The following is a 23,914-nucleotide window of genomic DNA, read 5'->3' as shown; positions in this document are numbered from 1 at the left end:
CGGGTTGTGTTCCTCTGCATGTGTTAGTAGTAGAAAAGAGACATCTCTATGAGAGAAGAGAGCATTTGACAACAGCTATAAAAAAAGAAGAAAGGGAAAGATCAATGGAGATATGGCAAAAAGATTGGAATAACCAGGAAAATGTTGTCCAGTGGACCAAGATGCTGATCCCGAGCCTAAGGGACTGGGTAGATTGTTTGTTTTAGGGCGTATCTTCATAGATTCAGAAAGACAAATAGAGATAAATGTCTATACTGTTGTTACATAATTCTGGAGTGTAATAGATGTGCAGTGAAGAGAAACAGAATGTATAAAGAAATAGGTATGAACCCTGTGACTGTAAGAGAGATGATCGTGAAGATGACGGGAAGTACGAAGGGATGGAATAGTGCTTACAATTACATCCGAGCAGTCATTAAAAAGAAAGAAGAAGAAGAGAAACATCAACCAATGACAGGATAATAGATACCTGAATCTTTGCGACTGCTATCTTTAGTACTTTAAACTAAACGAAAACCCAAATTTTAGGGACTCAAAATGGAGGGAGCATAAAAAAATTTCAAAATCCCCCCCCCCTCAGACAAATTCTGGGTGCCCCACTGATAACATTTACTGCGGAAAAGGAATTTAACAGGTCATTACCTGTCCTAGATGTTTTAATCTCACAAAAGTATACTGAATATGTATATAGAAAACCAATACACCAACAAATATCTAAGTTACAAATCAAATCACAATATCAATGTTGAAAAGAAAATCCTTAAGATCTAAAATTACGTATTCTAACGAAAATTTTTATTAAAAAATGATTATCATTTCACGTTTATAAATAAAGAATTTTACAGAATAGAAAAATTCAACTGAACCACATAGAACAGGATATAATAGAGAAAATCTTACTGAACCACGTAGAAAATAACATTACCATATATAAAAGGATTATCAGAAAGACTTAAAAGGATAGGAAATAAATTCAACATTTCAACAACATTTAAAACAAACATATTTTATCTAAAACCAAAGCTAATAGCGAACAAGGAAGAACAAAGGTGGTGATGGATTCGACCGTTACTTGATGGAAGTTCATTAAAATAGAATAGAATAAAAATATGCTTTATTGTCACTGAAAATTGTACAATTTTATAAACAACGCTTATAAAAAGTCAAAAAAATAACAATGACAAATAAAATTTACTAAAATTACATAAATCGTCCAAATCACAAAATAAAAGTTAATAAAATATACAATCCATTGCAAAATTTAACTAAATATTGCAAATTGCACAATAGAACCTAACGAATTAATAAGTTTAAGTTCCTGCATGTCGCACATGCTAAAGAAAAGTGACACTATACGAAATTTACATATTTTGTACAGATGGCGGCATCTACTACAAAATTTAGAAATACACAATACAATAAAAATATCATTTTTCTAGTACAACTATTGCCGACTAGATGGCAGAAATCCGTTTTGTCATTTTCTGAAAGATGATCTTCTACAATATTGAAAACCGTCATTATGTCAGTGGTGACGAACGTGATTACTACAACTTAACATTCAAATTGTGAAATAACGTCTTCTTCAGTTTAAGGACACTTTACCTGTATCAGTTTTAAGGTTAGTATTGACTTTGCAATTAGGAATAACGTCACTTTATTTTTAATGTCACTATGGCTTTTGGTTTGTAGTATTAATAGCTAAATTAGCCGCTTCCAAAAGCGACATTTATTGTTTAGTGCCACTGTTCCGTATACATCTTGTAAATATAATTGACTTTGTGGTTAGCAATAACGCCACTTTCTCTTTAGTGACATTGTAGCTGTTAATTTATAATATTAATAGCTGCAGCAAGTGCTACCATAGCGTCATGTTTTGTTTAGTGACATTGTTGTTTATACGATTATTTAAATATATGATTACATTTGGCTTTTATGTCGTAATTTACTGCAAACTTGAGACTGTTAATTATTAAAATTTTTAAACACCATAGTTGTGTCGTCGTTTTTTTTATTTGGTTTATTCAATCTATTAATATGAATTTTCATTTGGTAACAAAGATAATAACATACTAATCATATAGATAATAATATAATCATTTTTAAAATCGGTTCTTTGTAAATAAAATCTGAGAAAAACTGTAAAAATAGTTATTTTGACTATAAGTTCACCTTTATGCTTCTGATGCTCAATATTTTCTTTTAGACTTCAGAATGCCGTTTCGTGGACGAATATTGGTAGAGCTAGCTAATAAATCTGTCGATCCACCTAACTCAACACAAATATACGAGAATTGTGATATTGCACATGATCCAATGCCAACGGAAAAGCAAATTATTAACGAGGAGGTTTTACTGTCAACAGCATCTAATGTGGAAGACCCCAATTCAAATACTCCCATATTATTGAATAATACAGATCTAAGTGAACACAATAATAATACTGTGGACAATGTTTCCGATTTTTCTCCAGTGTCAGACGACGATAAAGAATATTTGCCATATTATTCGTCCAACACAAAGAAACGCCGTTACAAAAATTTGCTGGCACCATCCAATACAAAAAAACTACGCAGGGCGTCTTCTAGCTCCGACTCCTCTTCAAGCTCTGATACTTCTTCTAGCACCACTTCGTCTTGCACAAGCTCATCTTCCAACTCAGGTTTGTCAACTAGTTCAATATCAGGCACTCATAAAAGCGAATCAGAAGAACATCCCGTTTATGTTGCTACGGAAAACAACATTTCTGTCGAAAGCATTAACATGCGACAAAATGCTGTTGAAAATTATAATGATATTTTAGGTTTGGTACAACCCGACAATCAATTAGCGCTACCAGCAGTTACCCCGTCAAATTTTGCTACAGGCATTGAAAATCTGTCCTCCAAACAAGCAGACGATTGCGTTGTGCCAAAAATAGTTAGAAGACCTGGACAAAGTAGGAAGGCAGTTGCTAAAACATTGAGAAATTCAGGAAAGGAATACCTGTCAGCTTCTCGTAACCGTAGGGTTATACCTGCAAGAAAAATGGGATCTCCATGTACAACTCAATGCCGTTTAAAATGTGCTGACCACATTTCAGAAGAAATTCGAAAACAGATATTTGATAGCTATTGGGCTATGGGATCGCTGACACGTCAGAGAGAATTTATTGCAAGGAGTATGGTACCTGTTATCCCAAAATATCAGTACAAAATGGTTAACAGTAACAGGAAACTTAAACAATCTTTTCATTTGAAAGTAGATACATCTAAGACAGTGCGAGTATGTAAAATTTTTTTTAAGAATACTCTTGGAATATCTGATCATCCAATACGTACTGTAATATCAAAGATAGACAACAAAGGAATAATTGATACAGAACAGAGAGGAAAACATGGAAAACATGCAAAATTAAATGATAGCTTATTATCTGCTGTACGAAATCACATAAATGGAATTCCACGAATAGAAAGTCACTATTTAAGGCAGCAAACCACCAGGGAATTCATTGATGGAGGTAAAACAGTTTCAGACCTCTATAGAGATTATAAAGAAGATTGTATTAGAAAAAGTCTTTCATTTGTGGATATTCAAATTTATAGAAAAATTTTTAAAACTGACTTTAACATTAGCTTCTTTGTCCCAAAAAAAGATCAATGTGATCTTTGTGCAGCATACAACATCGCTCAAGCAGGTAATAAGGAAGCTCTTCAAGAAAAATATAATATTCATATTTCTGAAAAAGAGAAAAGTCGAGAAGAAAAGAATAACGATAAACTATTGGTATGCGACAATGTAATAGTAGCATGTTACGACCTACAAGCTGTTTTGCCCTGTCCAAGAGGTGATGTCTCAGTCTTTTACTACAAAAGTAAAATGAATTGTTTTAATTTCACTATATCAGCAATAGGAAGAGACCAGACTGAGTGTTTTTTCTGGAATGAGGTAGAGGGCCAACGTGGAGCAAATGAAATAGCAAGTTGTGTTCTTAAATATATTAGAAAGATGTCAGAAATGACTGTATCTACTAACCTCAATATAATTTTCTACTCAGATAACTGCAGTGGTCAACAAAAGAACCAATTTATGATTTCTTTGTACGTTTATTGCTTGCTAACTTTAAAAAACTTGACTTCAATTACACATAAGTTTCTAATAAAAGGGCATACACAAAATGAAGGTGACGCTGCCCACTCTACAATCGAAAGAGAAGTAAAGAAAACGTTAAGGTCCGGTCCTATTTATGTGCCTTCGCAATACATTACCGCAATACGAAAAGCAAAGAAAAAAGGCAATCCTTATACTGTAAATGAATTATGTTATAAAGATTTTTACGATATCAAGGAACTTGCAAATTTAGTTAACTTACAACGAAACAAAGAAGGTGAAACTGTAAAACTGACTGATATTAAAGTAATAAGAATTGAAAGAGATGAAGATAATATTAAAGTAACTTACAAAAATTCGTACTACGAAGACTATAAAGAAATTGATATAGATGGTTCTAACAGGTGTAAAACACGGAAAAATCGACCAATGAATCAGCAGTTCCCATTAAAGCAATTATATCCCACACGACTTTCTTTGAGCGAATTAAAGAAAAAACACATACAAAGCATGATAGACCAAAATATAATACCTGAATATTATAGTGTATCGTATTATAATAATATTTTATAATTTTTTCTAATTTGTTTCTGACTTTTTATGTTAATTTCATTCCGATAATTTTTCAATTGTGTAGCCAACGGTATAAATTAAGTTTTTTTATATTTTTAAGAATGTTGTAACTTGTTATTTTCAATAAAAAATTATGTAACTATAAAAATATTTCACTGCTTATACTATATTAAATGATTTTATTAATTTTTTTACTAGTATCAGACTTGGAAACAGAAAAACTACATAATTAAGTGTATAAGGTAATAAATAAGGTTTTTTAAAAAAATATATTTCAGTCACTAACTTTATTTTTAAAGGATCATATTTCGCAACAAAGTATGTCAAAAACTTTAAACGCTGATTCTGTAAAATTGATTATTTTGGATAGTGTCACTTTTCTTTAGCATGTGCGATGTGATTTCTCTACTTACTCAGTGGACATAATCGGTAAATACACATCAAAGGTTGACAAAAAGAGAAATCAAACGATTTCTGCCTAGCGAAACCGAATTCAAATTTTTACCACTGTATTTCCTAAAATTTGCGAAACAAACAGCTGGATAAATTACTCGGCAAGGGAATCTAAAATTGCATTCCACATGCCGTTCATCCTGGTCAAAATTCGTAGTGAATTCAGTTTCTTGTACGCCAAACAAAGTAAGTAATAAAACATAATGACGGTATTAGATTTTTGTTTTGATACAGGGCAGCGACAACCGCTGATACGTATTTCGACCTCTTTAGGTCTCGTCAGAACGGTATAGCCACTGCTCTTTCTACAGCATAACGCATATTCTTTTCTGATATGCGGATACCTTGGGTAGTCCAGGATTTGTGATGTTTTGACTTAATTGTAAAAAAAGAAAATGCATTATTGAAAATACAGACCTAATATCTTAAAAACTTTTGCATACAAATAATAGGTAATGTCCTTTCAGGAATTTGTATCGAAATGTTTTTGAGTTTGAATGTATGCAAATAATTCTGTATTAACTTATGTTGTATTAATGGTATATTGAAAGTAATATTAGTAGTATTTTGTTTTATAGGTTTCCGAAAAGCCGACGATCTACATTTCATATTTGGAGATATATAATGAAACAGGCTATGATTTGTTAGGTACAAAGCAGTCAAATACTACAAAGACTATAGATGAACTTCCGTAAGTAAATTATGAATATTGCATAGGATGTTGGTAATATGTATGTGAAGCATAACGCTGAGGAAAATTCTCGAGCAAAACTCAATATAAAATTTTTTCTTTCATATAGTAGAGTTTTTTCTTTCATTCAGGTATGTTTTTTAATGTGTATCTAGTATTAATATTCTGGATGCAGCATTTTTGTACTAGTATCACTGGTCACTTACCCAGGGGAGAATTTTCCCTCGCTGTTTTTGGTTCGCTCACCTGCCAAGGTGAATATTCAGTGAATAGAGTAGTCATTGTAGGCGGTCCCAATGGCCCCAAAAAATATTAAGGATTGATAGGCGAAGTTAGCAGCCTAAATATCATAAAAAAACAATAATAATTAAAAAGACTCACAACCATAATTTTTATTTTCTTCGCTTCATTGCTTTTAGCTATAATTGTTATCCAAGTCTAATTACTTTCTGGTGATCTCTAAGTTACCCCTGCATGGTATTTCATACACATTGACTCACAAACATACTGACAACCCTTTCTTTTTTAGCATTATAGTCCTCCATAAGAGGTCTAAATTAATGTTTTAAAGTTTTTCTTAGATGCATAGTACATTGTCCTTTATGCTCGTAAAGCAAGGTTTTTTTTTAAGTTCAAATTTTGTAGGCGAGTTTCACTTTTGGAAGACAAGAATGGCGATGCACATATTCGAAATTTAAACGTTTTTCCTGTCAGCACAGAACAAGAAGCTATGCGATTGTTGTTTTTAGGAGACACTAACAGGTATCTAGAAATATTATATTTATAGTAATTTATGTAACAAGTGCATATAATTGTACTCAGAAATAGGGAAGTTGACATGACGAGCCGGCAGGCGAGTGCCGAAATGCCATAAGCGAAAAGACACTGCATGCATATGTTGCATATAATATTTTTCTAAAGCCCTATATATATATATATATATATATATATATATATATATATATATATATATATATATATATATAAAAAACAAAAGTCGCTATAGATATTTATAATATTTTAATTACAAACTTAGATTTACGGGATATACTGAATACCGATTTAATTAAAAATTACAAAATTAAAGTTTACACAACTATTTGGTTGACTATTAATGAATAATAACTTGGTTAATATAATTTTTTAATCAAATAATATTAGTTTAAAATTTATTTATAGCTAATGATTATTTTTAATTATAATTTTGAGTAATAATTTTTATGATCCGATATTCTTTTTTAAATGAATGCAACAGCCCTAGTTCGTTATTCTATCCATTTATCAACTGTGTTACCGTACATATAGAGTTCATAGAAAAAGAAAATGTGAGGTTATTTTGAGTAATCACTAAAAACTTCACAAATCGAGAGATAATGTATACAGAAAAAAAATTGGTTTATACTTCATAAATCGAGAGATAATGTATACAGAAAAAAAATTTGTTTATAACTAACCACATTTATTTTTTCTTTCAGGAAAATTGCCGAAACTGCTTCAAATGAATTTTCGTCGAGGTCCCATTGCATATTTACCCTGTATATTAATCTTCGTGAAAGCAGTTCTTCAAATTTACGTTCATCAAAATTACACATTGTTGATTTGGCGGGGTAATGAAATTCACACTTGTTATATTTTACATTAAAAAGAAAACAAGACTTTTTTTATGTTATTTGCATAAAATATATGTAGCCTGTACACAACCGACAAATTAGCTAACGTGGACACGGAAATGAACCGAATAAAAATAGAGATTCTGGACCTCGAGCTCCGATAGACCAGAGCCAGAAAAATAAAAACACTATTCAGGTAATAACGACCTTAATCACTACAACGATACTACATGTCGTTAGTGTCAATATCATCCGATTCAGACCAAAAGAAGTTGATAATCATCGATCTCCAGCGCTCGCCATTGACGGTGATACGAGTAGCCTGACAAACTGCCATTCTCGAAGAAATATGGACCTATGACCGGCCAGCTCAAACTTTCCACCAAACTGTGTGAACACTGGAAAAAGTGAATTTTTTAAAATATGTTGGATGCTCTTGGATCTTATCTGGATTGGTATCGTCCCAAATTCGACAATTCTGTTGTCATACTCATTTATCCAAAAATGGGTCTCATCGTCGAAGATTACTTATTTCTATCCTTTTCTATATACTTATTTATTTTATAATTTTGTAAGTTTGTTTTTTATTGATTCTATTGCCATAATTTTTTTTCTTATCTAAAATCTCATAATCTGATTTTTCAATACGTGCTCCCAAATAATTTTATCCGTTGTTTCATCTCTTTTCGTATATTATTAGTCCAGATATTTATTTAGTTTTTTTTATAAACTTTTATACTTTTGTGTTCTAGCAAACATTCTTTAAATATTCCTTCTTTTCTGAATGAGCTTTTTAAATATTTTTTGTCTTGTTTTACCGACTCAGTATTCAAATTGTTCCAACTACTATAACTTTTTATTTATTATTATATATTGTTATGTTGCTGTAATTACGGTCCTGTAATATCTCAAAAATTCTACTTGGTGTTTTATCAATGGTTTATTCGCGATATTTTCCTGGAATTTCGTGTTGAAAGCACTGTCAAATGTCATTGAAGAGTCGAGTCTTCGACAGTAGTGTTGGTAACTAAAAAATATGGTTCCATGAGGTTCTGTGTCGACTACAGAAGATTAAGTAGCGTCACCAAGAAAGACAGCTACCCCCTTCCCCATATTGACGATAGAATTAGTGCCTTAGGTGTTATTAGCGCCTTATTGAGTTTCATACGATTTGTTTCTTAAATCCTATTTGAGACCAACAATGTGCAAACAAAAATGTTCATGTTATATAATTGTATATTTGTAGATCAGAAAGATTATCGAAAACCAACACGAAGGGCCCGCGTGTTCAAGAAGCCAAATCTATAAATTTATCTTTACATTATTTGCAACATGTCATTTTAGCGTTATCTAATTCCAAAAGAACTCATATTCCATACAGAAATAGTTTTTTAACTCATATGTTAAGAGATTCGTTAAATGGCAAGTCTGTAACGAGTATGTTAGCAACAATATCGGCGAAAAAACTGAATATAGAGGTAAAATTTTTTAATTTATGTGAACAGTTTCATTTGGGATTATAACATTTTTGATAGAGATATGGTTTTAAATTTTACTAGAGATTTAAAAATATACGATGTTCTAGCAACAGTCTGGCCACTTATTTATTCACGAAAATGTAATTTTAGATTTTTTTATAGGAAACAATTAGTACCTGCCGATTTGCTCAAAGAGTTTCTATGATATCTACAGATCCAGTTATAAATGTTTTGGATCCTCAACGCGAAATAGCCTTCTTGAAGCTTAAAATTGATGACTTGGAAAAACGGCTTTCTACGCCAACGGGATTCATTGTAAGTAAATAACTTACACTAATTTAGAATACCTACCATTTCTTACTTTATTTTTAAGAATATTGACGCCTGTATAGTATTTTCTATTACCATGTCATTCAATGGAATATATGGCCGGACGAAAACAAAACAGAGGCACTATCAGGAACAACGACAACCTATTTGGAAAACCCTGTGTACAAAAAAGGGTGTACATATGTAAAATTATTAATATAATTTTAGAGTATGAGAACTGTATTAAATAGGGCTGGTTCAAAATAATTAAGAGAGATAGTAAAGGGTGATACAGATGATAGCCAAATCAAGTTTATAAAGAGTCTTACCAATATTGCTGTTACACACACTGCGGTATTTATAGGCATTTACTCGCGGTTGTTTCTCGTACGGGGGGAGCTGACTTTACCGGTTTCTATACACGTGTCTCGATAGAGCACATTTGCGTCTGTTGTCTATACGATTTAAAAGAGGATTCGCGTAACTATCAGAGAGAGAGAGAGAGAGAGAGAGAGAGAGAGAGAGAGAGAGAGAGAGAGAGAGAGAGAGATAATGTCTATTACTTGTGACAGTCAACAGTCGAGAGAGAGGGCGTCTGTTGCTAGCGGAATTCAACAGTCAAGAGAGAGTCTTTTTCGTTTGCTATTTTAAAAATGTATGTATTTTTAAAGGAGTGGTGTTAAAGTGGGAGTAGGAATCATTACTAAGAGTTGGAGTAGGGTAATGATTTTTAAAATTGAGGTAAAGAATGATAGTAATTAATAGAGCGAAAAATATGATATGGTTTTTCGCATGTGAAAAGTTGAACATCCTGTGACAGATCAATTTTTGTTTAAAGAATTATTTTACTTATTTACGTAGTTTGCGCGTTGCAGAGTTAAGATTTTGTACAGTAATACTTACCTACTTACTTTCGATTTCCGAATAACCCTTTGAGGGTTATGATCTCTCTAACAAAGCTTCGCCATTTCTTTCTGTCCTTATTGCTGTTTTGAGGGGTGTATTAACATTTACCTCTTTCAGGTATCTCTTCACATTGTAACTCAATCTATTTCGGGGACAACCTGGGAAATACCTTTCTATAGGTAGAGCCGTAAAGATGGTTTTCGTGTGTTTGCCATTACTACTTCTTAGTACTTGAGCTATCCAAGACTAATATACGGGATCTTGCAATACTTCTTGGTAAAGGCTGTCTAGTGAGTATTCGTATTTACTGGTTATTGTAAATTTTGGACTTGACCTGCTGGTCTTGATACGGGCCTTAGATGGATCTAAGAATTTTACTTTCAAAGGCCATAAGACTCTGTTAATTTCTTCGAGTCATGCACCACGTTTTACATCCATATAGTACCACTTGCCTTATAATGATGTTGTTTCTATTAAACTTTAGCTTTCTAGACATAAACTGAGATTTAATCATTTTGTGTAGAGCATCTGCTACTCAACATAACAAATGTTATGGTCGCTTACTCGAACTTTTTCATTCGCGCATTGCAAGCTCCCTCTCGTCATATTTATAAGTTTCTGAGGTATACCAAGCTCAATCATTACTAGCGACAAACTTTCTCTTTCGATGCTGTTATAGGCTTGTATAAGGTCTACAAATAAGTATAAGAAATATAAAATAAAGATTAAGACGGGAGAGGTAAAGGAAGCATATAGAAGAATATAGAATACCACAAAAATGGTGATCAAGTATCCTAATACTCCTCTTCAAAAAGGAAGACAAATCGGATTGAAAAAATTAGAAGGGAATTAATTTATTAGACACAACACTAAAATTTGCAGTGATAACAAATAAACTGAATGAAACAATAACACTAGTAGAAAAACAACAAGGTTTAATGTCGTGAAGCATTTCTCTTAAGAAGGCATTTGATAGGGTCAAATTAAAGGACGTTATCCACTTATTGTCCGCAAGAGAGATATATCTAAGAATAATCAAAACGATGGAAAAAATCTAGAAGAAGAACACAATAAAAGTAAAAGTAGAAAAAGAACTAACTGACCCAATTGAAGCTGGCAATGGATTACGACATGGGAGTTCCTTGAGTCTTCTTTTATTTTAATTAATCAGGGATGAAATAAAAAAGAAGTAAGAACTAAACAGGGAGACTAAATGGGAGAAAAACAACTGAATATAACCGAAAATTTAACATGTTAATTTCCCCAAAAAAGACAAAATGCATGGTTATAACAGCGAATTTACTAAGATGTAAATTGGAGCTAGAAGGTCAGATAATAGAAACTAGAACTAGAGCAAACAGAGCCGCAAGTTGCCTGAATGAAACAATATGGAGAAATAAAAATTATCGGGGAGAACTTAAACCAAAATGCTCTGCTCTCCATCGCTTTATTTTAATTCACAACTTTATGGTGCTACTAAGATTTAAAATTTACGTTTGTGTCATTTCAAGTCTAACATTTAGTAATTTAGTTACTGTTTTCCTGTTATAAGTAATATATTTTTTTACTTATCTCTAATTACAAATATACAATGCTGTTGTCAACTAAAATAAAAACAACCTTACCTTTTAGGATAGTAAATTTTTGAGTAAACAGAAAATGGATGCCTGCGTAGCGAAGATTAAATCTTTTATTGGATCCAACAAAGGCACCATTAATATCGAACCAGATATGACAGAAGTTCAATTCTGTTTTAGTTTACTAAAAAAAGAAGTCGAAAATAAGAAAAAAGAATGTGTAGATCTCGAAAAATCTTTAGTTAAAAGAAATTCGGAGATATCTGTGTTAAGCGAAGAGTTAAATAAAAAAGAACTGGAAATTGGTATCCTTTAAAACAATTGAACGGCTTTATTGAATCGACTATATTTTTCTGAGCATACTTTTGTTTGAAATTTTCACAAAAATTGTCACTAAATATTTATGAATTCATTAGATTATTTCTATTTTTATGGTTTAGGCGCTAATTTCAGATGAGTACACCGACTTTTTTTATTGCGAATGGTTTAAACCAGAAATTAGCTAAATATTTTAAGCAGAAGGCCACATAAATTAAAAATATTCTCTAAAAGTTGTACATAGTCTGGCAGAAACTGGGATGAACTGAATTGCAGGAGTGAAACTGAGTGCTGGTCAGTCAAACGGTTTCTAATGCTGATTTTGTGAAGCTTTATAGTAGAAAACACCTATTCATAGATGTAGGAAGATGCAAACAGAGCAATTATCTTCTGAGTATGGGATTTCAGGTTTGGGAAACTTGATTTTGACAGAGCCTTATAGAACTAAGTTTTAGAAACATTGAAAAATAGTTTCTTCAATTTAGTGTTACATTGCAACTCAATAAGTTCGAGCTGCAATTCTGGTTTTACTGATTCACAGTCCACATTAAACGGCATGCTAAAAATATCCAGGTCCTGTTCTATAACTTTAAAGTCTTGGAATCTTCACTCAAACGCGTCATGAAGAAATATCACGTTTTTCTCATAGTTATTAAGATTGTCTTCCCTAATTATAGTAGTTTTTATCTTTGGAAAATGAGTAAGGTTTTCCTTGCGTAATTGTTTAGAAAATATATTCAATTGCATTTTTTAAGGCGTGATATGATCCCAAATATCAATGGATTAATTGATTTCTTCCCTGGAGTTAAAGGTTCAATTTATTGATGTGACTGAGAAAATCTGTAAAAATAGAAAGTCCGAAAGCCATAAAATTTCTTTCAAATGGTCATACCCATCCATTCCTTTTTCATCCATGAAAGAGATTATTTTGTCTTTAAGATCCCAAACGCGATAAAAAACTTGACCAGCACTTAGCCATCTTACTTAAGTGTAGTAAAGGACATCAGAATATTCAGACAGAAATGAAACTCTTGCAATTGTCTATGACTGAGAGCTCGTGAACGAATGCTCTTTGCAAGCTTAGTAACATCAAGTACATGCTTTATGTCTACAGCAGATTTACACAAGGCTTCTTGATGTATGACACAATGAAGAAATCCTACTTTGATTCCAGAAAATTATTCCTTAAACATGCCTAGGAAACCAGATTTTGCCCCTGTCCTATTTGGTGCTCCATCAGTAGTAACGTTACAAATATTGCCCATGGTACTTTCAAAGATGTGATAGTTTCTTTAAATTCTTGAAAAATATATGATCCTTCATTGGACGAATACAAGCTAATTTTCTAGTAACACAAAAGTTTTTATCAATACCTCTTGCAAATATAAATAATTGAGCCGTGTCAGTTATGTCTATACTTTCGTCCAACGCAAAAAACAGAATTATAAAGCTGCCTGTCGATTACTTCAATCCTAGAAGTAATTGTTTTCCGGGACAAACTTACTGTTTCAAAGTCTTTCTTTTTGTCAAGACACAATACTAATTTTAGCAACATAACGATAGTATTGCTTCTTCCTTCTTTCTTATAATACCTTTACTAACAGAAAAACTTCCTCTTTGATGTCATCCTTGTTATAGGCAAAATAGTCAGACTCATCCAAGTTAGACGTTTTACTTTCTGTTTCGTTATCACTTGGTGGCTCTTCTTCACTGACGCTTTTAGTTTCATTAGGTTGCTGAGCTACAACGCTTTTTCCTGGCTCGACATTTAGTTGGTTCGCTCAATATTACGCCTGGATGGTGCAGCTGAATATCTTTTCTCCTTTAGGTAATGTACCAAAATGTTGTCGATTTGGCCCTTTATTTTTTCATCTTCTTTAAGTAACTTATTTAAAACTTTCTCGGGATAGAAAGGGTAAATTCTCGTTGCTGAAAGGAGGAAACAGTAACTCGTTTTATAGCCCTGTTTTCGCTCGCCGTTTTTGTTTTTTTGTCCGTGTGCTGAAGGGTAGTGTTTAAGAAGTTTGGAAAATCTTTCTTATCTATTGTGGTTAATATGAGGTGACTGTTTTTTTAATCACTAAGTATTTCCCTCCAAGCCATCTGAAAGGGACGGAAAAACTGACATCAAGTGGTTAGGTCAAATGTTTTTTGACTCAAAATTAAAGAGTTTTTGACGAAACATATAAAGCCCACATTGTTTTGTTAGCATAAAGAAATCACCTCAACATGGTTATCTTCAAGACGTTTTGCAGGTGGTAAAAAGGTCAAAGTAAATCAATCCGTAAATGTTTGTGAATTTTAAAATCATGAATGTGTTGCTTGTGTGAGTCCATTTCAAAAGGTGAAAGAAATAATAAGTTAGACTTACTCACAATCAATTTAATTTAACTAATCGGACGACCGGTTTCGCTTTCTATAATATGCAAAGCATCTTCAGGTCACGATACAAAGTTAAAATGCTGAAAATGGGATTATTGTTTTCAGCATTTTAACTTTGTATCGTGACCTGAAGATGCTTTGCATATTATAGAAAGCGAAACCGGTCGTCCGATTAGTTAAATTAAATTGATTGTGAGTAAGTCTAACTTATTATTTCTTTCACCGTTTGTGAATTTGTCCATCAATGATGGGTGCGATTATATCGAGAACTTACAGAGCAGCATCTGTTAGTACAGCAAGGTCATCCTTTTGGACCATTTTCAGTCCATTGTAACCACATTTTTCTGCTTTATAAATTATACACTCGCGATCATAAAATCCGGGTCACCTTGAAAATCACCGTTATTTTATTTTTAACGAGCTTTATCGTAAATAATAATAACACAAATACAAACTAATGCATGTTTCTGAGAATTGTTGTCGCCATAGTGGTTTCCTATGTAACAACGAATTCCAATAATGCCGATTTCGCGGAAAACTATACAGTTCCCAAAATGAACGGTACCTGTAACTGCCGCTTGTTTTAAATGTGTCATTTGTGATTCGACTTTCTGTTCAAACGCAACAAACAAACGTTTATTATTGCCACCATTAGTGTGTATTAGTGCCATTATTAGTGTTTATTATTGTTTATTTTTTGCCAAAAATGCCTTTGACTGTTGTTGAAATGGCACGCATTGTTGCACTTGTGGAAGACGGTCATACTCAACGGCAAGTCGCAAGAACTGTTGGCGTAAGCCTTTCTACGGTTTAACGAGTACTTTAACGCTTTCAGGAGACGGGTTTGCTAACCAGACGACCTGGATCTGGACGAATAAGAACGACCACGCACGAGATGACCGTTTCCTTATGTTTCAGGCTTTACGAAACCGGACCGGTTATGCATCGAAATATTCTACAGGAAGTACGAAATTGCAATGTTAGCGTTGCAACAGTCAGGAGAAGACTTTGTTCTTCTGAACTATTTTCTCGGGTAATGGCTACAGAACCGCCACTTCGCCGGGCGCATCGAGTTGCACGACTAGCTTTTGCTCGACAATACGCGCATTGGAGAATTAATGATTGGAGCAAAGTGTTATTCTCAGATGAATCCCGTTTCTGCCTAACTGGATCCGATGGACGTGTAAGAGTTTGGAGAAGAACCGGTGAACGATTTTCACAAGCTTGCATTGCTCCAAGAATGTGATTTGGTGCGACCGCACGTTGCCAGGATCAGTATGCAATACTTAGACGCGGTTGGAATTACGAGGTTACCCCGGCCAGCTAGGTCTCCGGACCTGAATCCCATCGAACATCTCTGGGACGATTTGAAAAAACGTATTCAAACCCATACACCACCTTCTAACAACGCACAGGAGCTTAAGGATCTTTTAGGGAGAGAGTGGAATAACATACCACAACATGTAATCCGGAGAAAAATTGAGAGTATGTCCCGTCGTCTGCAAGAGGTTATTCGAGCAAGGGGAGGCAATACACGATATTAGTCATTGAAATTCCACTGTTTTACCACGTTCTGTATTTTTCATTTTTTTTTCGTATGTCTGTTTTATCAACAATTTGGTTTGTTTTCTGCTTTTTCAATAAAAACAATAAAAAAACCGTTTTTTTTTTTCAAAACAAACTATTAGCCTAAAAAAAAGGTTATTACTGCACCAGATGCAAAAATATTCAATAAACTTGAAATTTTTAAGGTGACCCGGATTTTATTATCGCGAGTGTATATGCTGCTAAGAGCAATCCTAAAGCCGAAGCACTTATATCATTATAGTCGTTGCTGCTTTAGTAAAATTCAAAACCCTTTCGGGATATTTGGTGCTGCGTTGAAATATCATTTTCTTTTTTCCGGGGTTATCTTGTACGCTTGTCTCGTCGTAATTGAATATATTATTGTGTGGAATATTTTCTAATTCTCCACGCAGATTCTCGAAGTAGGCAACTAAAGTTACTTTTGAAATATTAGCTCTGTGGTTTTTAAATATTGGTCGCCACTTGGTAATTTCTGCTTTATGTCATCTCAGTAATAAATATATATACCCAGTCAGTTCCAGGTAAATTGCTTTTGAAAAGAGGCACTTGTCGACCCTGGGCATCCAAAACACCTTTGGCTAAATATTTTATATTTCGAAAGTCAAGGGGAAATCCCCACTCGCCGCATATTGCAGCACGCTGTATCATATTTTTCCTTCGTTCGCGGAAAATACAATCTGCCCACCATTTTTTCTTCTATGTCGGCCATTATAGAGGTTATTAAGGGTTTCATAGGGAATTTTATATTCTTCGGCAGCGCGACGTAAGGACCATCCTTCCTCAAGAACTTTCTGGTGGACATTTTCCACCCTTATTTTGTCATAGTCCGAGCACCAAGTTTTCTTATATAATTTCGAACCATTTTTTCTGAAGAGAAAGCACTAATTTAAGATTTTTTCAGAAAAATGTTATCAAATTCGCCCCCGGTGGAGATCAATTTCGCCCCTCACACCTGATCAAATTAGCCCCATTGTGAATTTTTAAAATTTCCCGCGTAAATTATGATACACTGACCAGAGAAGATGTAACTATTAAGATAATTAGTTAAAATCGCAAATTTTTTGTAGTTTTTCTCTAATACCGTAAAGTTAGGAAGCTAAAGAAACGCATCAAAAAGCCATAATTAAAACAAGCTTTTTTCCATAAAAAAATATACTTACTTCAACTAAACACTCACAGGTTTCACACTAGTGTTTACTAACTAACGCGATATTGTCAACCGTTTGTTAAGCTTCTTAAATTTCAGGGAAAATTAAAATACTCAGAATCATTCGCCACTATCAATTTCGCCCCTTTGGATCAATTTCACCCCATTTTACGGTAATTACTAATTACCTGTTACAGATAGTCGCATACTTTCATTATTAAGTTAAATTTGTAATCGAATTCCAGTGCATTTAAGTTTAATTTTCCTTAATTTATAAACAGCAAACTTGAAAAAACTCATCGACCGTATTCCAGAAAATCCAGCTCCGGTAAAATATAAACCAATAGACTCACCTAATTCATACCCGAATAAAAGTGATTACGTTGGAGTCGTACATAAACCACCTACACAATACTCTAAACGTCCCAATACGTACGAAGAAAAACGTCTATATGAAATATTTACATCTAATCCAGAAGTGTCAGAAACTCTAAACTACTACAAAAGAGAATTAGAAGAACGATTGAACGTGGCAAAGAAATGCGCAAAAAATATCGAGGTATCTCAAAGGAAAATCAGTAATATTAAACAAAAACTAGATGGTTTATCGAGTGTAACTGAGAAGAGCCAACTTCTTAAAGAGTTAGAAAATCAGCAATCGTTATATAAGGCAGCCCTAGATCATTTACGGCTTTTACAAAGCGAAACGTTTCGCCTTCAATGTGATCTTAAGAAAGCTGAAGGAACGTCACAATCTGAAGGAATGTCGCAATCCCAATTTCAAGACTGGAAAAAAGATTATTGTTCATCTCTTTTTACACCGGCGACTTTCGATTTAAAAGAATATAAAAAAATGCCTTTAGCTATAACACATTATCCTTTAGAGGGACACCATTCAAACCAAGTCGTGAAAACTCGTGACAATGATCAAATACTTATAAATGGACCAAAAACTATGAAACAAGTACATTTTGGTCGAGTACAGAATACTCATACGCGTCCCGAGGTTACTTCACATTATACAAAGCAAGATTCACATTATACAAAGCAAGAACCTAATGTACCTGATATATTAAGATCAAGCAAGAAAAGCACAAATATTCCTTCTTTAACCGAATCTACAGAAAGATATTTCAGTAACAATTATGGTGCTAGTATACTACAAAACAAAAATAATTTGAGAATGCATAAAAATAATGAAAGTATCCGTTACGCCGAACCCTCCCAATCCAATATAGCTACTCAGGATTCAAGACGTCCAGTAGGTTGTAATGATCTTGTTACATATCCGATAATTAATTTCACTCAAGTAAGACCTTACTATGCTGGCCAGAGAGAAGATAATTTGCATCTGGGCAATAATTCTTATATATTACCTGAAGATCTTGTGGCTACTAAGGAGTCTGGTTGTACCATTCCTTCAGCTGAAAACAAAAAAAGTGGATTTTATCCGAAAGACTCAGGTTTATCTATTCGTAAGTATAATGTAATGATTTTTATACTTTTTAAAATTAAAGGTAATGATTATTAAAAATTAGTTTAATAGGCCGTGTGATATTGAAAAGGCAGCATTTCTTTATTTATCATTTCTTTACTCTCTGTTTAGCAAGTTTATTAACACTTTGGCTACTGGCTATAAATTTGAAGTTTTTTGTCAGACACTGAAAAAATGGTACACACAGTTTCTAAGAAAAGCAAAAAAAGCAGTTGGTACATAAGAACTTCACACAGCATTCTAGGCAAGATGTTTTAACACGTTTTGTTTATTTTATAGGAAAGTTACGTCCATTTTTATAACATCTTGTAAAACAACCTCTCCTGTCTGTTCCACTTCGGAAAGTTTGTGATTTCTTTCTTGGTTAACATGACGATCATTCAAATTTTCAATCTAAAGATTTTGACTACAAAAAATTTCTGAGGCGATTTCTTCTCTAAATTTAGTGACACTTATTTTTTTGTTTCTTATAGCCTCGTATGCTGTATGTGCAATTCTAATAGATGTATTAACCAAAAGTTCTATTGAGACTTTCCTATAACATTTAATACCCCTACGCACTGTTGATGAATATGATTCTTTTTGATCAGAGACGTCTATAAATGATTTCACATTATTATACCGCACGATTGTGGAAGGCTTTCTCACCACACCACTTTTTGTTGGCACATCCACTATTTCAGACACAGACTCCTTAGTGAGAAACATGACGTCTCTTTTGTCTTTCCATTTTCCAATTATGACTTTACTGTTGCTCTGTCCCATGACTAATTCACCTCTTTTAATTTAGCCTCACTAACTACTTTCGGATTATGCTTCCGTTTTCTTCTCAGTGTGCCTATTAATTATGTATCTTTGCTCAGAAATTTGTGTGCTAAATTCATGCTAGTGTAATAATTATCTCTATTTCACCCAAATTCTCCCCTATTTCAAGTAGTTCAACATCACTTAATTTTTTATTTGCCATTTTACCAATTTCAGAAACGTAAACACACAAGAGTAATGTTGTACAAACCAATATAGTGAATCACGCCTACAAGTCAATAATATGCAATCTGCTGAAGAACTCTCAAACTGATCCGCCATAATTTTAAAAAATCAGTCATAGTACGGCCATCTGTTAAATAAATCTAAAACTGTTTCGCCAGAATTTAGCGCATATAAAAGCATCAGAACTGTGTTCACCAAACGTACACACAGCTTGAAACATTACCACTTCATGCGACCAAATTTGGTACATGAAGTTTCTGGTAAACATCAACTGTGTACCAGAAATGGTATACGCAGTAGCCAAAGTGTTAATAACTCAGGCCTCCTTGTGTATTTAACATGGCGTACGGTTGGTTCATCCTCCTAAGTATTCGGAGATTCTTGATGAGTTCTGTCGCCGCGCTGGAGGAGGAGTGAAGGATTTTCGCCTCCATCCTCTTGCTCGTGGAGTTATGTGTTTTTAACTTCCACTCAGCGAGAAGGTCACCGGCGCGGCGGCTCTGTGGTCAGCAGTGGCCACCGGCAATGCACAATATTTAAATAGTTCGAGTTTTCTTACGTGAATAATATGTATACTAGCGGACCAACTCGACATCGAGTTTTTTAAATGAAATTTTTATTTTGCGAGAAAAATTAAGAGATCAATACAAACAATATAAGCAAGAATATACATAACATTCATCAATAATAATGCAAGTAAAAAGTGTATTAAATATCACGAAATATTTCGTCGAAAACAGTGTTTTTTGTTACAATGTTATCATTTAGCAGTTAATTTTGCATGCTGAGCACGAATCCGGTGTCAGATTTGCTCTATCTTGACGTTTTATGCGCGTTTCGGGTCACTTCCGGTGTCGGATCGCAACCGGAAGTACATATTTAGATTCGTATCGACGAGACCTTTCGATCCATATATACATTATGGGGTCTAAAACTTAAAGTAAATTTTAACTTCCGATCATCTCAAAACCGGAAGTGAATTTTTGTACCAAAAGTATATCTTGACAATCTCATACGTAATACTAATAATATTCCGAAAAAATATTTTAATTATCTAATATGGTTTTTGAGTAAAGTGGTGGACAAGAAAAGGGCTTAGCGTTTTATTATATAAGATATTTATCTTACATGAATAATTGTCTAGTATTCTGGCACGGTGGATGTCTTGAATCTCACAGAGATGCCGGCCCTTCACACCTCAACGTGTGACCAAGTTCACACTCCTCGAGATATAGGAACGTCGGCAGAGTATTGACTCTTTGACGGCCCTTTACTCCGTACCGCCACCTCTTGCGAAATAATCTTAAGCCCCGTAAGGACTTTTATTTATTTCTGTCGAATGCTTTAGCGAGGAAGGGCTACTTCAGCTCGGCCACCGATTAAAGAGTAATTCTAAGTCTAATGTCTATCTGGAAAGGGAGCGTTCTCTTCTAGCTGTTAGCTGGCTTCCGGTAATTTTCCGTTGCCGGACTTTTCTCTACCTCGACAAAAGATAGACCAACAGTCAACAAACACCGGTTCTTATACTTCTTGTTGGCTTCAATAATATCGTAACCGCAAGGATCCCTGTTTATTCAAACACTAAAGAGTTTTTCGAATGTCTTCGAAGCGAAGTCTTCTTAAATCGACGAAATGTTCACTCAGATAATAATCAAACGCAGAAGAGTTGAAAAAGGCACTCGGCTAACGAGGTCTATCTGGGGTCAAGATGTAGACCGACTTGATCCCGATCGGAAGATGCGTTGCCTTTTTATGCATTTCTTGATTGCAACTCCGCAGCGATCTTCCGTCGGAAGGCCAATAAAATGCCAATGTCGAAAGGCCAACCTGTGGTTGGCAGCTCTGGCAACAAACATCTAATTCAGGATTCCGCCTAAATATGTGCTTTCTAAACGTTGTAAAGCAAGCAGACGATGAATGTAGACAGAAATCCCTTCGTGAAAACGATTTCCTAATACTCCTTACTAGAGTAAAATAATAAAAATAAAATAGACGGTTTAGGTTTGATTTCATTAGACCGTACCATCATTAGCTGATATGCATATTTCTGCCTCTTGTATTCATCAGAGCGAACTCACGGCAAGCTCTGAATTGGAAAACCGAAGACTCAAACTGGAAAATACTGAGACCTTCGTTGGATTAACATTTTACCGATATAAACTTTGGATTAAGATTCGATTATAATTCGGATCATACTTCAGATTATATTTCGGATTATACTTGAGATCTAATTACATATAAGAAAATCCAAAGTTAAAAATAGGCGAAGAGAAAGTTAAAATAAAAAGAAAGAAATACCAAACTAACTCTTTGTCAGCGATCTGGAAACATAACTCCGTCGACTACATCGTACTGTTCATTGGCAAGCAAGCAAACAAGCAATTTAATGAAACCTAGCCTATGAGACAATTACGTTCGGGTGTAGCAATTCATTGGAGCGAGGTGTATTAACTCGAGTAAAAACAGGAGTCACTCCACCGCGCCCCAATGCTCCAGACCATCCCTTGCGATTGTCCACGAGTGTTTTGAGCTAAGAACTATCTTCATTGTGCGTTGTTCTTGTTTTTTGAAGTGTTTTCTCTCTGGTGTGACTGTTCATTGAGAAAAGAAATATCCCTTTTTATAGAAAGACATATTCAAGGAGGGATACAGTTATTTTTTGCGTCTGTTAAGATATTTCAGAATGGGACAGCGCTTCGTTTGAGCGATTATCTTTTGAATTCTGCAGACAAACAGATCAACAGTAAGTTAGTCAAAGAGCAGATTGGATATTTTAACGGAACAATAAACGATAGTAGACAAGCGGTAGACTTGTAAGAGGATTCAATGAATTTGTTATAGCTAAATGTTATTTTAGTGGTAGTAAGGTCGCACGTAGAGAGCTATCTCAATTGTAAGCACGTTAGAAATTTCGTATTAAAAGTAAAAAGTAATATCTGTCTTTTTTTTGGCGAAAAATGTTAATCTGAACCCTAATTGGACTAGAGTGGTAGAAGACCAATACCACAATATACCCGTATGATAATGATAATATCGACACCAATTACGTTTTTGACTCATCTACATTATTTTGTTTTTCAGAACCACCTAGTAACATGGAATGTGCTTATGATAATTTATCCGAGAAAAATAAATCTGCTACTCCCTTGCTTGTAAGTCCTTCACCAAGGTCTGAATATTCTCCAAAAGAAAAGAAATGCAAAGAACAAGAAAAAAATGACGATACAAATAAGGGCCTTGAGATATATTTTATAGAAACGGATACTACTGAATTTAAGGAGTTTATGAAGAATGTTACTTTGACTGGATCAGCAGATATCGACAAAGAAATTTTTGATTTTTACAGAAGCAAATTTTGTTAATGTTAATAAATTGTTTATATGAAAATGGAGTTATTTAATAAAATAACTTATTATATGTTTAACATGGTTGAATCCCAGATAGAAGAAAATTCAGTTTTGTTAATTTTTTAAGTGTTCACCCGTTGGTTGTTTAATAATGTTCTGAAGCTATTTTCTTGTGGCATTTTAAATTAATTACTATTTAAATGGGAATAAGCCACAATTAAAGGTTAAAATACGTTTATTGACGTTTCAATTTTCACTTCGGAAATCGTTCTCAAAATACTAGTATTTTGAGAACGATTTCCGAAGTGGAAATTGAAACGTCAATAAACGTATTTTAACCTTTAATTGTCGTTGGTTGTTTACTTTCAATAAATTGGGAAATTCTTGCAGATTTGTCAAAATCACATTTTAACGGGCGTGCATGATTTGGACGCTAAATTTAAAATTCGACACTGAAAAATAAAATTACCTGTTTCTGCATACATGATTTGAACGCTGGGTGTATGTTTGTCTCAAAATATATCGTTTTGACTTTCAAGTCCTTAAAGGATTAGTGGTATTATCGCCATTATTAATAGACAAATACGTTTTAAATTTCTACCTGACCGCTCAGGTAGAAATCAGGTACGGCTAATGTAATCACTCATTAAAAATCTCTACTTGCTACTTTGTGTATAGTATATTAGTGAAGATTGTTCGTAACAAATATGTTTCGTCCACGGAAAAATAATCGCTCGAGATCTACTAAACATAATCAAAAGCATTTGTCATTGGACGCAAAAAAAATAGTTAAAAATGTGTGTCATACTTTAATAGATAGGGGTCTAATCAAACAGAATGTTGTGAAAAGAACATATTTACTTACAAAAACGTCGATATCGTCGACAAAGGCTATTGTAAGCGAAGAACCATTGACAGGACGAAAAAAAGTAGTAATTTTTAGTCTCATTATTTGGACAGTA

The 23,914-nt window shown here is 33.8% G+C and overlaps 1 protein-coding gene across 1 annotated transcript in view; it reads left to right on the top strand.

Moving 5' to 3' along the window:
• The window catches only part of LOC140440120 (kinesin-like protein KIF6), a 36,654-nt gene extending 13,663 nt beyond the window's left edge, over positions 1-22,991 (top strand). Inside the window, exons 6-13 of the mRNA XM_072530406.1 lie at positions 5,694-5,806; positions 6,452-6,568; positions 7,282-7,413; positions 8,663-8,894; positions 9,057-9,209; positions 11,742-11,991; positions 17,402-18,595; positions 22,687-22,991. Coding sequence (XP_072386507.1) covers positions 5,694-5,806; positions 6,452-6,568; positions 7,282-7,413; positions 8,663-8,894; positions 9,057-9,209; positions 11,742-11,991; positions 17,402-18,595; positions 22,687-22,967 — 2,472 coding nt within the window. The 3' untranslated portion in view covers positions 22,968-22,991. The remainder of the gene's footprint in view (positions 1-5,693; positions 5,807-6,451; positions 6,569-7,281; positions 7,414-8,662; positions 8,895-9,056; positions 9,210-11,741; positions 11,992-17,401; positions 18,596-22,686) is intronic.
• Positions 22,992-23,914: the final 923 nt, after the last annotated feature.

This window comes from Diabrotica undecimpunctata, chromosome 4 (genome assembly GCF_040954645.1).
Source record: "Diabrotica undecimpunctata isolate CICGRU chromosome 4, icDiaUnde3, whole genome shotgun sequence".
NCBI classification, from domain to species: domain Eukaryota; kingdom Metazoa; phylum Arthropoda; class Insecta; order Coleoptera; family Chrysomelidae; genus Diabrotica; species Diabrotica undecimpunctata.
Note: the sequence above shows the minus strand (reverse complement) of the source record. Positions and strands in the feature narration are given on the sequence as shown.